This window comes from Oncorhynchus clarkii, chromosome 10 (assembly GCF_045791955.1).
Source record: "Oncorhynchus clarkii lewisi isolate Uvic-CL-2024 chromosome 10, UVic_Ocla_1.0, whole genome shotgun sequence".
Lineage (NCBI taxonomy): Eukaryota > Metazoa > Chordata > Actinopteri > Salmoniformes > Salmonidae > Oncorhynchus > Oncorhynchus clarkii.
Genome location: NC_092156.1, coordinates 6828578 through 6841553, shown reverse-complemented (window position 1 = coordinate 6841553; position 12976 = coordinate 6828578). Strand labels below are relative to the sequence as shown.

General features: G+C 45.7%; 1 protein-coding gene across 1 annotated transcript in view; it reads right to left on the bottom strand.

The window, feature by feature from the left end:
- Positions 1-689: 689 nt before the first annotated feature.
- The window catches only part of LOC139417955 (14-3-3 protein gamma-1-like), a 27055-nt gene continuing 14768 nt past the window's right edge, over positions 690-12976 (bottom strand). Inside the window, exon 2 of the mRNA XM_071166977.1 lies at positions 690-2145. Coding sequence (XP_071023078.1) covers positions 1483-2145 — 663 coding nt within the window. The 3' untranslated portion in view covers positions 690-1482. The remainder of the gene's footprint in view (positions 2146-12976) is intronic.

The window sequence follows — 12976 nt, the reverse complement described above, 5'->3', positions numbered from 1 at the left end:
CTCTAGATGACTGTGTAGCATATCAGTGCATGAGAGGACTGTACTGGCGGTGTGTTTCCTCCTGCTTTCGTTATAGTACTCTGGTCTGGATGACTGTGTAGCGTATCAGTGCATGAGAGGACTGGCTGTGTGTTTCCTCCTGCTTTTGTTATAGTTCTCTAGTCTGGATGACTGTGTAGCGTATCAGTGCATGAGAGGACTGTACTGGCGGTGTGTTTCCTCCTGCTTTCGTTATAGTTCTCTAGTCTGGATGACTGTGTAGCGTATCAGTGCATGAGAGGACTGTACTGGCGGTCTGTTTCCTCCTGCTTTCGTTACAGTACTCTAGATGACTGTGTAGCGTATCAGTGCATGAGAGGACTGTACTTGTTTCCTCCTGAGTTCGTTACAGTACTCTAGATGACTGGGTCAAAACCAATTGCTGAGACCATGGGAACAAAACATTGGGTTATGTTCAATAACCACAAACAATAACTGACTTCGCTCAACGATTACCATTACAGTGTGAGGCATACTTCTAGATTCCCATGGTGGTAAGTCTGAGGTGTCTGGCTAGAGATACCATAGCTCTTTCACCCTATCAGGAAACTGTTTGCAACTCTTTATTTTTTTTTTGCGAGGTGATTAATTATTATTATATTCTATATATTAATTTTATTTTATGCACAAGCGTCGATCGCCCCTTACAATTTTGAATGTTCCTCCTCCCTTACCACATAAGTTAAATAAGCAGCTCCACTTCATGTAGCTAACGACATAACATGCCGGTCTCCATGCCAGCGTGAGGGTGTCGTCTCTAACAGCCACACTCTACTCACAGACTGACTGACTCACTGACTGACTGACTCACTGACTGACTGACTCACTAACTCACTGACTGACTGACTCACTGACTGACTGACTCACTGACTGACTGACTCACTGACTGACTGACTCACTGACTCACTGACTGACTGACTCACTGACTGACTGACTCACTGACTGACTGACTCACTGACTGACTGACTCACTGACTCACTGACTGACTGACTCACTGACTGACTGACTAACTGACTGACTGACTCACTGACTGACTCACTGACTGACTGACTCACTCACTGACTGACTGACTCACTGACTGACTGACCACAGACCACAGACCTTCTTCATTCTCAAGTGGTGTTTTGACAAAGTTGCAGAGGCAATCAAGAAGGGAGGGGTTTATATATTATTATTATTTTTTTTAAAAACTATACTAGAAACTAAACTCATCTCCTGTCCTACTCCTCTTTTTAATTAAATTGTTTCTTCACTTTTTATATTCGTTGGGAAAAATAAAGAACTGCAGCTGCTGTTCATCGGCAAAATTGGCTAAAAGTTCCACCAGCCAAAATTTTAAAATTTCTAAGAACTGTTTAATTTTTGTTTGTTGTCATTTGTGAGCGCGTGGACGTGTTGTGTGTATTGGCTGAAACAGGACACTGAGGTCTCTTTAGGGACTCTCTAGTTATTGGTCTCGCCACCCTCGTCGTCTTGCTGGTCGCTCGTCCACAGTGTCAAGTTGTCTCGTAGCAGCTGCATGATGAGGGTAGAGTCTTTGTAGGAGTCCTCGTTCAGGGTGTCTAGCTCAGCGATGGCGTCATCGAAGGCGGTCTTGGCCAGGTGGCAGGCCTGCTCAGGTGCATTCTGGATCTCGTAGTAAAACACGGAGTAGTTGAGGGCCAGACCCAGGCGTATGGGGTGGGTGGGCTGCATGTGCTCCTTGCTGATCTCATGGGCCTCGCTGTAGGACTTCTCAGAGGACTCCACCACGCCGACCCTCTTCTCGCCCGTGGCCACCTCGGCCAGGTAGCGGTAGTAGTCGCCCTTCATCTTCAGGTAAAACACCTTGCTCTCGTGCTGCGTGGTCAGGAAGTTGCAGTTCGTGATCAGGAAGTTGTCCAGGAGGTTGAGCACGTCCCGACACACGGTCTCCAGCTCCTTCTCGATCTTCTCGCGGTACGCGCGCACCATCTCCATCTTCTTCTCGTTGCCGTCCGCCGAGGTCTTCTGCTCGATGCTGGAGACGACGCGCCAGGACGAGCGCCGCGCCCCCACCACGTTCTTATAGGCCACAGAGAGCAGGTTCCTCTCCTCGTTGGACAAGGCCTCGTTCGACTCTGTCACCTAGGAGACAGAGAGGGGAAAAAATAGGAACAGGAATGGCTCGGTGTTGCAGTTGTATCATATATTTATAATATCCAGTTTACCTTAAAACAGAATTTTCATATTTTCAATATTCAGTTTACATTAAAACAGTATTTTTATCTTGTAAATGACTTCTATTGGCAGATTTGAAAACTTGGCCGTGCCATATGTTCATTTCGCCATGTGTTCCCTTACTGGCTGAAACAACGTTTTATATTGGTATAACCTACATAGCTCGTCATGATAAACAAAGAAATATTGAGTTGCACAGCAGCTAGGTTAGCTAGGAAAATCAAGATAACATACTCTATGCTGAACCAGGAAAACTAAGGAGGCTATTGGAATGCACAGTTAGTCATTCATGATGATTCACACAACGATAGAGGTCAGAGGTGGGATAACTCCCATGATCTTCTAACACCAGTGATCACTGACTGTCATGGCATCCAACAGCTTCAGGCCGGGGCTGGACCACGCCTATCTGTCTTAAGCTGACGTCATGTCCCTGGCTGCTCATTGGCTTTCTCCTGCTCTGAAAGCTTGTTTTGTTTTGTTTCCACAGGCCTGTGTCTGTCTGACTACAGGGTTTAATTTATTTATACCCTCACAGAGAGGAGACCATACAGTGTAACACACATCACAGCCATCTTTACATACTTAACCCCTCTGCTCTGGATATAAAGCCTACTACTCTAGTGTGTCCCAAATGGCAGCCATGGGGCTCTGGGCAAAAGTAGTGCACTATATAGGGATTAGAGTCCCATTTGGGACACAGACCCTCTGTTTCAGGGCCTTCATTCCTCTCTAGGGCCTTAATTCCACTGCCAGAGCATGGGGGCCCTGGTAGTGACTTTATAGTTCACACCAAGCCCTCTTTGTCTGATGGTAGCCCTACTGAATGTGTTTGTCTATGACAAACACACACAAAAAAAACAAGTTATATTCTAAACCTCCTAAACTAGAGAGATGTTGGTGATATTTAAAAAAAAAAAAAGCACAGAATTAAGCCCACTTGATTGGTTGCTTGCTTTAAGGCGCTTTGCAGTGCTCTTGGCCTGTTGCCTGAGGGATCCCGAGAAAAGAAATCTACAGTTCTGCTGATTATGACAGTTTACAGCCAAACCTAAAAGCACACTAACCCTTTAGGGTATATATTGCCATTTTCCAGTGTTGGCAGAAGAACGGCAACATATCACTTGAACTGAAATGTCTTGATAAAAAAAGAAAGACAAAGTTAACATTTAGTAACTTGGAAAACAATGACCCAACCATGGGTGATATTAGGGCTGGGCGATATGGCCAAAATATCATATAATTGTATTTCTTCAAATTTATGACGATATTTGATGGTAATTTATGTTTTTGAATAATAAAAGCTCTACATTTAGCTTTATGAGTAGTGAGTGATCCTAGGGTGCTTTATGAGTAGTGAGTGATCCTAGGGTGCTTTATGAGTAGTGAGTGATCCCAGGGTGCTTTATGGGTAGTGAGTAGTGATCCCAGGGTGCTTTATGAGTAGTGAGTGATCCTAGGAGGCTTTATGAGTAGTGAGTGATCCTAGGGTGCTTTATGAGTAGTGAGTGATCCTAGGGTGCTTTATGGGTAGTGAGTAGTGATCCCAGGGTGCTTTATGAGTAGTGAGTGATCCTAGGAGGCTTTATGGGTAGTGAGTGATCCTAGGGTGCTTTATGAGTAGTGAGTGATCCTAGGGTGCTTTATGAGTAGTGAGTGATCCTAGGGTGCTTTATGAGTAGTGAGTGATCCTAGGGTGCTTTATGGGTAGTGAGTGATCCTAGTGTGCTTTATGAGTAGTGAGTGATCCTAGGGTGCTTTATGAGTAGTGAGTGATCCTAGGGTGCTTTATGAGTAGTGAGTGATCCTAGGGTGCTTTATGAGTAGTGAGTGATCCTAGGGTGCTTTATGAGTAGTGAGTGATCCCAGGGTGCTTTATGAGTAGTGAGTGATCCTAGGGTGCTTTATGAGTAGTGAGTGATCCCAGGGTGCTTTATGAGTAGTGAGTGATCCTAGGGTGCTTTATGGGTAGTGAGTGATCCTAGGGTGCTTTATGAGTAGTGAGTGATCCTAGGGTGCTTTATGAGTAGTGAGTGATCCCAGGGTGCTTTATGAGTAGTGAGTGATCCTAGGGTGCTTTATGAGTAGTGAGTGATCCCAGGGTGCTTTATGAGTAGTGAGTGATCCTAGGGTGCTTTATGGGTAGTGAGTGATCCTAGGGTGCTTTATGAGTAGTGAGTGATCCTAGGGTGCTTTATGAGTAGTGAGTGATCCTAGGGTGCTTTATGGGTAGTGAGTGATCCCAGGGTGCTTTATGAGTAGTGAGTGATCCTAGGGTGCTTTATGAGTAGTGAGTGATCCCAGGGTGCTTTATGAGTAGTGAGTGATCCTAGGGTGCTTTATGAGTAGTGAGTGATCCTAGGGTGCTTTATGAGTAGTGAGTGATCCCAGGGTGCTTTATGAGTAGTGAGTGATCCCAGGGTGCTTTATGAGTAGTGAGTGATCCTAGGGTGCTTTATGGGTAGTGAGTGATCCCAGGGTGCTTTATGGGTAGTGAGTGATCCTAGGGTGCTTTATGGGTAGTGAGTGATCCTAGGATGCTTTATGGGTAGTGAGTGATCCCAGAGTGCTTTATGAGTAGTGAGTGATCCTAGGGTGCTTTATGAGTAGTGAGTGATCCCAGGGAGCTTTATGGGTAGTGAGTGATCCCAGGGTGCTTTATGGGTAGTGAGTAGTGAGTGATCCTAGGGAGCTTTATGAGTAGTGAGTGATCCCAGAGTGCTTTATGGATAGTGAGTGATCCTAGGGTGCTTTATGAGTAGTGAGTGATCCTAGGGTGCTTTATGGGTAGTGAGTGATCCTAGGGTGCATTATGGGTAGTGAGTGATCCCAGGGTGCTTTATGAGTAGTGAGTGATCCTAGGGTGCTGTATGAGTAGTGAGTGATCCTAGGGTGCTGTATGAGTAGTGAGTGATCCTAGGGTGCTTTATGAGTAGTGAGTGATCCTAGGGTGCTTTATGAGTAGTGAGTGATCCTAGGGTGCTTTATGAGTAGTGAGTGATCCTAGGGTGCTTTATGGGTAGTGAGTGATCCCAGGGTGCTTTATGGGTAGTGAGTGATCCCAGGGTGCATTATGAGTAGTGAGTGATCCCAGGGTGCATTATGAGTAGTGAGTGATCCCAGGGTGCTTTATGGGTAGTGAGTGATCCCAGGGTGCTTTATGGGTAGTGAGTGATCCCAGGGTGCTTTATGGGTAGTGAGTAGTGAGTGATCCTAGGGTGCTTTATGAGTAGTGAGTGATCCCAGGGTGCTTTATGAGTAGTGAGTGATCCCAGGGTGCTTTATGAGTAGTGAGTGATCCCAGGGTGCTTTATGGGTAGTGAGTAGTGAGTGATCCTAGGGTGCTTTATGAGTAGTGAGTGATCCCAGGGTGCTTTATGAGTAGTGAGTGATCCTAGGGTGCTTTATGAGTAGTGAGTGATCCTAGGATGGCAACACATACATTCTAAGTGGTTTCAATGGGTCCTTTTCCATTCTGATTGTCAGGGTTGGGTAAGTCACTTTCTAAATGTAAACTGTTACAGTTATTAGTTACCTGTCCAAAACTGTAATCAGTAACGTAACTTTTAGATTACCCAAATGCTGTAGCGTAATCTGATTACATTCAGCTACTTTTAGATTACTTTCCCCTTAAGAGGGCATTAGAAGAAGACAAAAATGTATGTGACCAATTGAACGACATCTGTTGCAGCGTAAATCAATGATACAGCTGGCCATATATGGGTGTTAAATTGGACTTTATGGGTTGTTTATGTGGGTTTTCTACTACATACAATATTACGATTAAATTCTATCTTTACATTAATATGTGTCATTTATAAATCAAAAAATGGATGTAGCAACTACAGATTGTACCTTTTTAAGTTTATCAAAAGTGTGCGAGTTTGAACATGTGTCCATTAGGCCTATGGATAGGTTCTAAAGACTGTTGACATCTTGTGGAAGCCTGATGAAGTGCAATATGACCAATATCCCACTGTATCTTCGATAGGGCATGAGTTGAAAAACTACAAACCTCAGATTTCCCACTTCCTGGTTGGATTTTTTTCTCAGGTTTTTGCCTGCCATATGAGTTCTGTTATACTCACAGACATCATTCAAACAGTTTTAGAAACTTCGGAGTGGTTTCGATCCACATCTACTAATACTATGCACATATTAGCAACTGGGCCTGAGTAACAGGCAGTTTACTCTGGGCACCTTATTCATCCAAGCTATTCAATACTGCCCCCCAGTCCCAAAGAAGTTAAACAGCATGATCATTACACAGGTGCACCTTGTGCTGTGGCCAATAAAAGGTCACTCTAAAATGTGTAGTTTTGTCACAACACAATACCACAGATGTCTCAAGTTGAGGGAGCACGCAGTTAGTATGTTGCCTGCAGGAATGTCCACCCCACCAGAGCTGTTGCCAGATAATTTCATGTGAATTTCTCTACCATAACCCGCCTCCAACGTAATTTTGGCAGTACTTTAAACCGGCCTCACAACCGCAAACCATGGCGTCATGTCGGCAAGCGGTTTGCCGATGTCAACGTTGTGAACAGAGTGCCCCATGGCGGTAGTGGGGTTATGGTATGGGTAGGAATAGGCTACGGACAACGAACACAATTACATTTTATCGATGGAAATTTGAATGCACAGAGATACCGTGATGAGATCCTGAGGCCCATTGTTGTGCCATTCATCCGTCGCCATCACCTCAGGTTTCAGAATGATAATGCACGGCCCCATGTCGCAAGGATCTGTACACAATTCCTAGAAGCTGAACATGTTCTTCCATGGCCTGCATACTGACCAGACATGTCACCCATTGAGCATGTTTGGGATGCTCTGGATCTACGTGTACGACAGCGGGTTCCAGTTCCTGCCAATATCCAGCAACTTCACACAGCCATTGAAGAGGAGTGGGACAACATTCCACAGGCCAACAATCAACAGACTGATCAACTCTATGCGAAGGTGATGTGTCACACTGCATGAGGCAAATGGTGGTCACACCAGATACTGACTGGATTTCTGATCATTCACACCCCCTACCTTTTTTTTAAAAGTTATTTGTGACCAATAGATGCATATCTGTATTCCCAGTCATGTGAAATCTATAGATTAGGGCCTAATGAATTTGACTGATTCCCTTTTAAATTAATTTCTAACTCAGTAAAAATCTTTGAAATTGTTACATGTTGCATTTATATTTCTGTTCTATTTCTAATCAGATCCTCACAAGTACAACGAGAACATGGTACTTTTTAAGTCTTACTCAGCCTGGAGATTTTGTAAGTCTTTTTCCAGTCGAGAACATAGGAACATTACACTCTACCACAGGACTCTCTAACCCGGATCCTGTAAATTGTCCCTCCATCCCGAATCTAGCACACCTGATTATTATAATTAGTTGGTTGATAAACTGAATCAGGTTAGTTAGAACTGGGGTTGGAGCGAAAAACCTACAAGAGGGTAGCTCTCCAGGAACATGGTTGGAGACCCCTACCTACCCTAACCAGCACGACACAACACTCAAGTTTCAAGTTGTATTAGTTGTATGTACGGGATACACATGGTATACATCGTCCAACGAAATGCTCACTTGCAGGTTCCTTCTCGATAACGCAACAACAATAAGAAATACCCTAACCAGCCCAACACTACACTCTACCCCTAACCAGCCCAACACTACACTCTACCCCTAACCAGCCCTGCCTATCCAGTGACGTCTAGGCATAAATCACTCCTGTTATCTTTCCATGTCAGCTTTCATTTGATTGAGAAGGGAGGAGATTGCTCACTCTAATTTATTGTCTAATCTTTCTCAGTGCTCTCTCTCTCTCTCTCTCTCTCTCTATAGTTTGGAACAGATCCATTTCCCAGATTCATTTTGCAGCATAATCTCCTTCCCCTAAACCACATAAGACGGGTTATAGAACCCGTCCAGAATCAGATCACAGCTTACAGTCCACTTCCAGAATCAGAGCAAGTAATCTGTGAGTCATAGCCAAGCCTAACATTCCAAACTGCCTATGATGACTTCAGCCCCTTGATTAAAAAATATATATATATATATATATATATATATAAAAAATATATATATATATACATTTTTTTTTTTTTTAAATAGATTACTTTGCCTTCATTTCCTCTTCTACCCAGATATCCAAGTGGGATTTGTTATTTCTTTGTTCTCGGAGCCATGGACTGGGTACCCAAGAAACAAAATCCCCCCTCCAACTCGCTCTCTCAGTATAGGTCGTGAACACATTGAGTCACGAAATCACCTGCTTATTCCCGCAATTTTTTTTTGAATACATAAAACACCATGTTTAACTAATGATACTGTACCTCTCACAGGTATATGCCTATCCTCAAACACACAGACAACATTAATAGACATAAATACTGATTTCACACCTAACTCCTCCTGCCAGCAGCATACCACCCTGCATCCCACTGCTGGCTTGCCTCTGAAGCTAAGCAGGGCCGGTCCTGTTTGGTCCAGATGCTGCTGGAAGTGGTGTTGGAGGTCCAGTAGGGGGCCCTCTTCCCTCTGGTCTGTGGAGATCCCGATACCCCAGGGCAATGAATGGGAAATTGCCCTGTGTAAGGTGCTGTCTTTCGGATGGGATGTTAAAACGAGTGTCCTGACTCTCTGTGGTCACTAAAGATCCCATGGCACTTATCGTAAGAGTAGGGGTGTTAACCCTGGTGTCCTGGCTAAGTTCCCAATCTGGCCTCCATACCATCATGGCCACCTAATCATCCCCAGCTTCCAATTGGCGCATTCTTCCCCAGGTTGTTTCTGTAAAACAGTCAACTTAACTTGTGAAATAAGGATAAATAACACTACACTCCTTCATCGATAAAGTACCTTCAATGTCAAAACAACTTATCTTCCCCTCCCCCTACATCTGGCCAATCCCAACCTTCCCCTCTGGCTAGATGACTCGCTAGTGGCCAGCTAACAGGGAGGGATGCGAACTGACAGAGATCTGCTTTGTTTTGGTCAGCCATACTCTACCATCTGTCGCCGCAGCTGGATATACTGCCAAGGAGAGAAGGACAATGACCAGTGTAGGTAATACGGTAGGGTAGTGGTTTGGGGTATAGTGGGGTAGTGGGTTGGGGTATAGTGGGGTAGTGGGGTAGTGGGTTGGGGTATAGTGGGGTAGTGGGTTGGGGTATAGTGGGGTAGTGGGGTAGTGGGTTGGGGTATAGTGGGGTAGTGGGTTGGGGTATAGTGGGGTAGTGGGTTTGGGGTATAGTAGGGTAGTGGGTTGGGGTATAGTGGGGTAGTGGGGTAGTGGGTTTGGGGTATAGTGGGGTAGTGGGGTAGTGGGTTTGGGGTATAGTAGGGTAGTGGGTTTGGGGTATAGTGGGGTAGTGGGTTGGGGTATAGTGGGGTAGTGGGTTGGGGTATAGTGGGGTAGTGGGTTTGGGGTATAGTAGGGTAGTGGGTTTGGGGTATAGTGGGGTAGTGGGGTAGTGGGTTGGGGTATAGTGGGGTAGTGGGTTTGGGATATAGTGGGGTAGTGGGTTTGGGGTATAGTGGGGTAGTGGGGTAGTGGGATTGGGATATAGTGGGGTAGTGGGGTAGTGGGTTTGGGATATAGTGGGGTAGTGGGGTAGTGGGTTTGGGATATAGTGGGGTAGTGGGTTTGGGGTATAGTGGGGTAGTGGGTTTGGGGTATAGTGGGGTAGGGGGTTTGGGGTATAGTGGGGTAGTGGGTTGGGGTATAGTGGGGTAGTGGGGTAGTGGGTTGGGGTATAGTGGCGTAGTGGGTTGGGGTATAGTGGGGTAGTGGGTTTGGGGTATAGTGGGGTAGTGGGTTTGGGTTATAGTAGGGTAGTGGGTTTGGGGTATAGTAGGGTAGTGGGTTTGGGGTATAGTGGGGTAGTGGGTTTGAGATATAGTGGGGTAGTGGGGTAGGGGTATAGTGGGGTAGTGGGTTTGGGATATGGTGGGGTAGTGGGTTTGGGGTATAGTGGGGTAGTGGTTTTGGGGTATAGTGGGGTAGGTGGTTTGGGGTATAGTGGGGTTGGGGTGTAGTGGTTTGGGGTATAGTGGGGTAGTGGGTTGGGGTATAGTGGGGTAGTGGGTTGGGGTATAGTGGAGTAGTGGGTTGGGGTATAGTGGGGTAGTGGGTTGGGTATAGTGGGGTAGTGGGTTGGGGTATAGTGGGGTAGTAGGTTGGGGTATAGTGGGGTAGTGGGTTGGGGTATAGTGGTTAGTGGTTAGAATGAGCTAACACACAAACACACATATACAGTCCACAAATCGGTGTGTAGAAGACGATTCCCTCTACGGCAGTGATATTCAAAGTCCGGGTCACGGGAAACTACAGTGGGATCCGCAAAATATTATTTTATGGGACAATATACAAATGTTTTTTTAATTAAAGATAAATAGAAAAATATTATTTTATTAAGTACAAGTATTTATTGGTTTATTTTTATTTTGATAAGAGATGAAAATACAATGAATTTAAGGTATAAAAATATAAAAAAATGTGTAAAAATTGATTGAAATTAAGGTCGTCATTCGATTTGGGGTTCCCAGAAATTCTAGCAGAAAAAACATGGGGTTCCCGCTGAAAAAGTTTGAATATCACTGGTTTATGGGCTAATTCAGGGATGGGCAACTTTGATGGGGGTGGGGGGGGCACTGAAAAATCTGAACTCATGAGGGGCCACAGTGGCTCGCGGGTCTGCTTATGCACATCCCTACCCACACATACAGTCAGAGCCGGCCCTAGCCTTTTGGAGGCCGTAAGGGACATTTTTGAGCAAAACATTTTAGCGGTCCTCCCTCTCGACAACAGATTTTTTAAAATTATTATTATGTCTGAGAGTTCGTTTCCTGCAATTCTACACATTATGCCATGGGGCTTCAACAAATAAGTTGCAGTTTTAAAGGGATACTTTGGGATTTTGGAATTGAGTCAGGTGAACTTGTGGATGCCATTTTGTTATGTCTGTGTGCAGTTTGAAGGAGCCTGAGGGTGTTTAAGCAGCATTTGGGGTGAAACTGAAAGGACTAACGGAAGCTGTGGTGCAGGGATCACAATAGAGTCCTCTGTCTGCCCGTAATGCTCATCAATCGTCCCTAGCTCTCTCGTGACTCATCCCCACACTAGCTTCTGTCAACTCCAAACAACAAAAGCAACAGAAATCCAAAAGATCAATTATTTCTCTCGGAGGGCTAATGGCTGTTTACTCTGCATCATTCCTCAGGCACACACATGTCTGATGTCTATAGACGTGAGATAAAAGTAGTAAAAGCCTATAAGAGGGTGTTCCCAAGGGGAGGAGGTTAGGGGGAGGAGTTAGGGGGAGGAGGTTAGTGGAGGAGTTAGGGGGAGGAGTTAGGGGGAGGAGTTAGGGGGGAGGAGGTTAGTGGAGGAGTTAGGGGGAGGAGTTAGGGGGAGGAGGTTAGTGGAGGAGTTAGGGGGAGGAGTTAGGGGGGAGGACTAAGAAGCTCCCACCTCTCTCGTTTTGTTCTACCTCTGTATCCCCTCACAAGGCTGGACATAGGCTAATATAGGGCTGACACAAGAGTGGGCCTCGTTCTACATGTCCCTGGCTCTCCCCAACTCTCAATCACTCACACCGACTACCTCTCTCTTTCTTTCTCCTTCTCGCGCACCTACTACCTCTCTCTTTCTCTCTCCCTCTCTCACACCCACTACCTCTCTCTTTCTCTCACACCTACTACCTCTCTCTTTCTCTCTCCATCACTCACACCTACTACCTCTCTCTTTCTCTCTCCTCTCACACCTACTACCTCTCTCTTTCTCTCTCCTCTCACACCTACTACTTCTCTCTTTCTCTCTCCTTCTCTCACACCTACCTCTCTCTCTATCTCTCACACCCACCACCTCTCTCTTTCTCTCTCCATCACTCACACCCACCACCTCTCTCTTTCTCTCCCAATCTCTAACACCCACCACCTCTCTCTTCTCTCACACCCACACCTCTCCCTTTCTCTCTCCATCTCTCACACCCACCACCTCTCTCTTTCTCTCCATCTCTCACACCCACTACCTCTCTCTTTCTCTCTCCATCTCTCACACCCACTACCTCTCTCTTTCTCTCTCCATCTCTCACATCCACCACCTCTCTCTTTCTCTCTCCTCTCACACCTACTACCTCTCTCTTTCTCTCTCCTCTCACAACTACTACTTCTCTCTTTCCCTCTCCTTCTCTCACACCTACTACCTCTCTCTTTCTCTCTCCATCTCTCACACCCACCACCTCTCTCTATCTCTCACACCCACCACCTCTCTCTTTCTCTCTCCATCACTCACACCCACCACCTCTCTCTTTCTCTCCCAATCTCTCACACCCACCACCTCTCCCTTTCTCTCTCCATCTCTCACACCCACCACCCCTCTCTTTCTCTCCATCTCTCACACCCACTACCTCTCTCTTTCTCTCTCCATCTCTCACACCCACTACCTCTCTCTTTCTCTCTCCATCTCTCACATCCACCACCTCTCTCTTTCTCTCTCCTCTCACACCTACTACCTCTCTCTTTCTCTCTCCTCTCACACCTACTACCTCTCTCTTTCTCTCTCCTTCTCTCACACCTACTACTTCTCTCTTTCTCTCTCCTTCTCTCACACCTACTACCTCTCTCTTTCTCTCTCCATCTCTCACACCCACCACCTCTCTCTTTCTCTCTCCATCTCTCACACCCACCACCTCTCTCTTTCTCTCTCCATCACTCACACCCACCACCTCT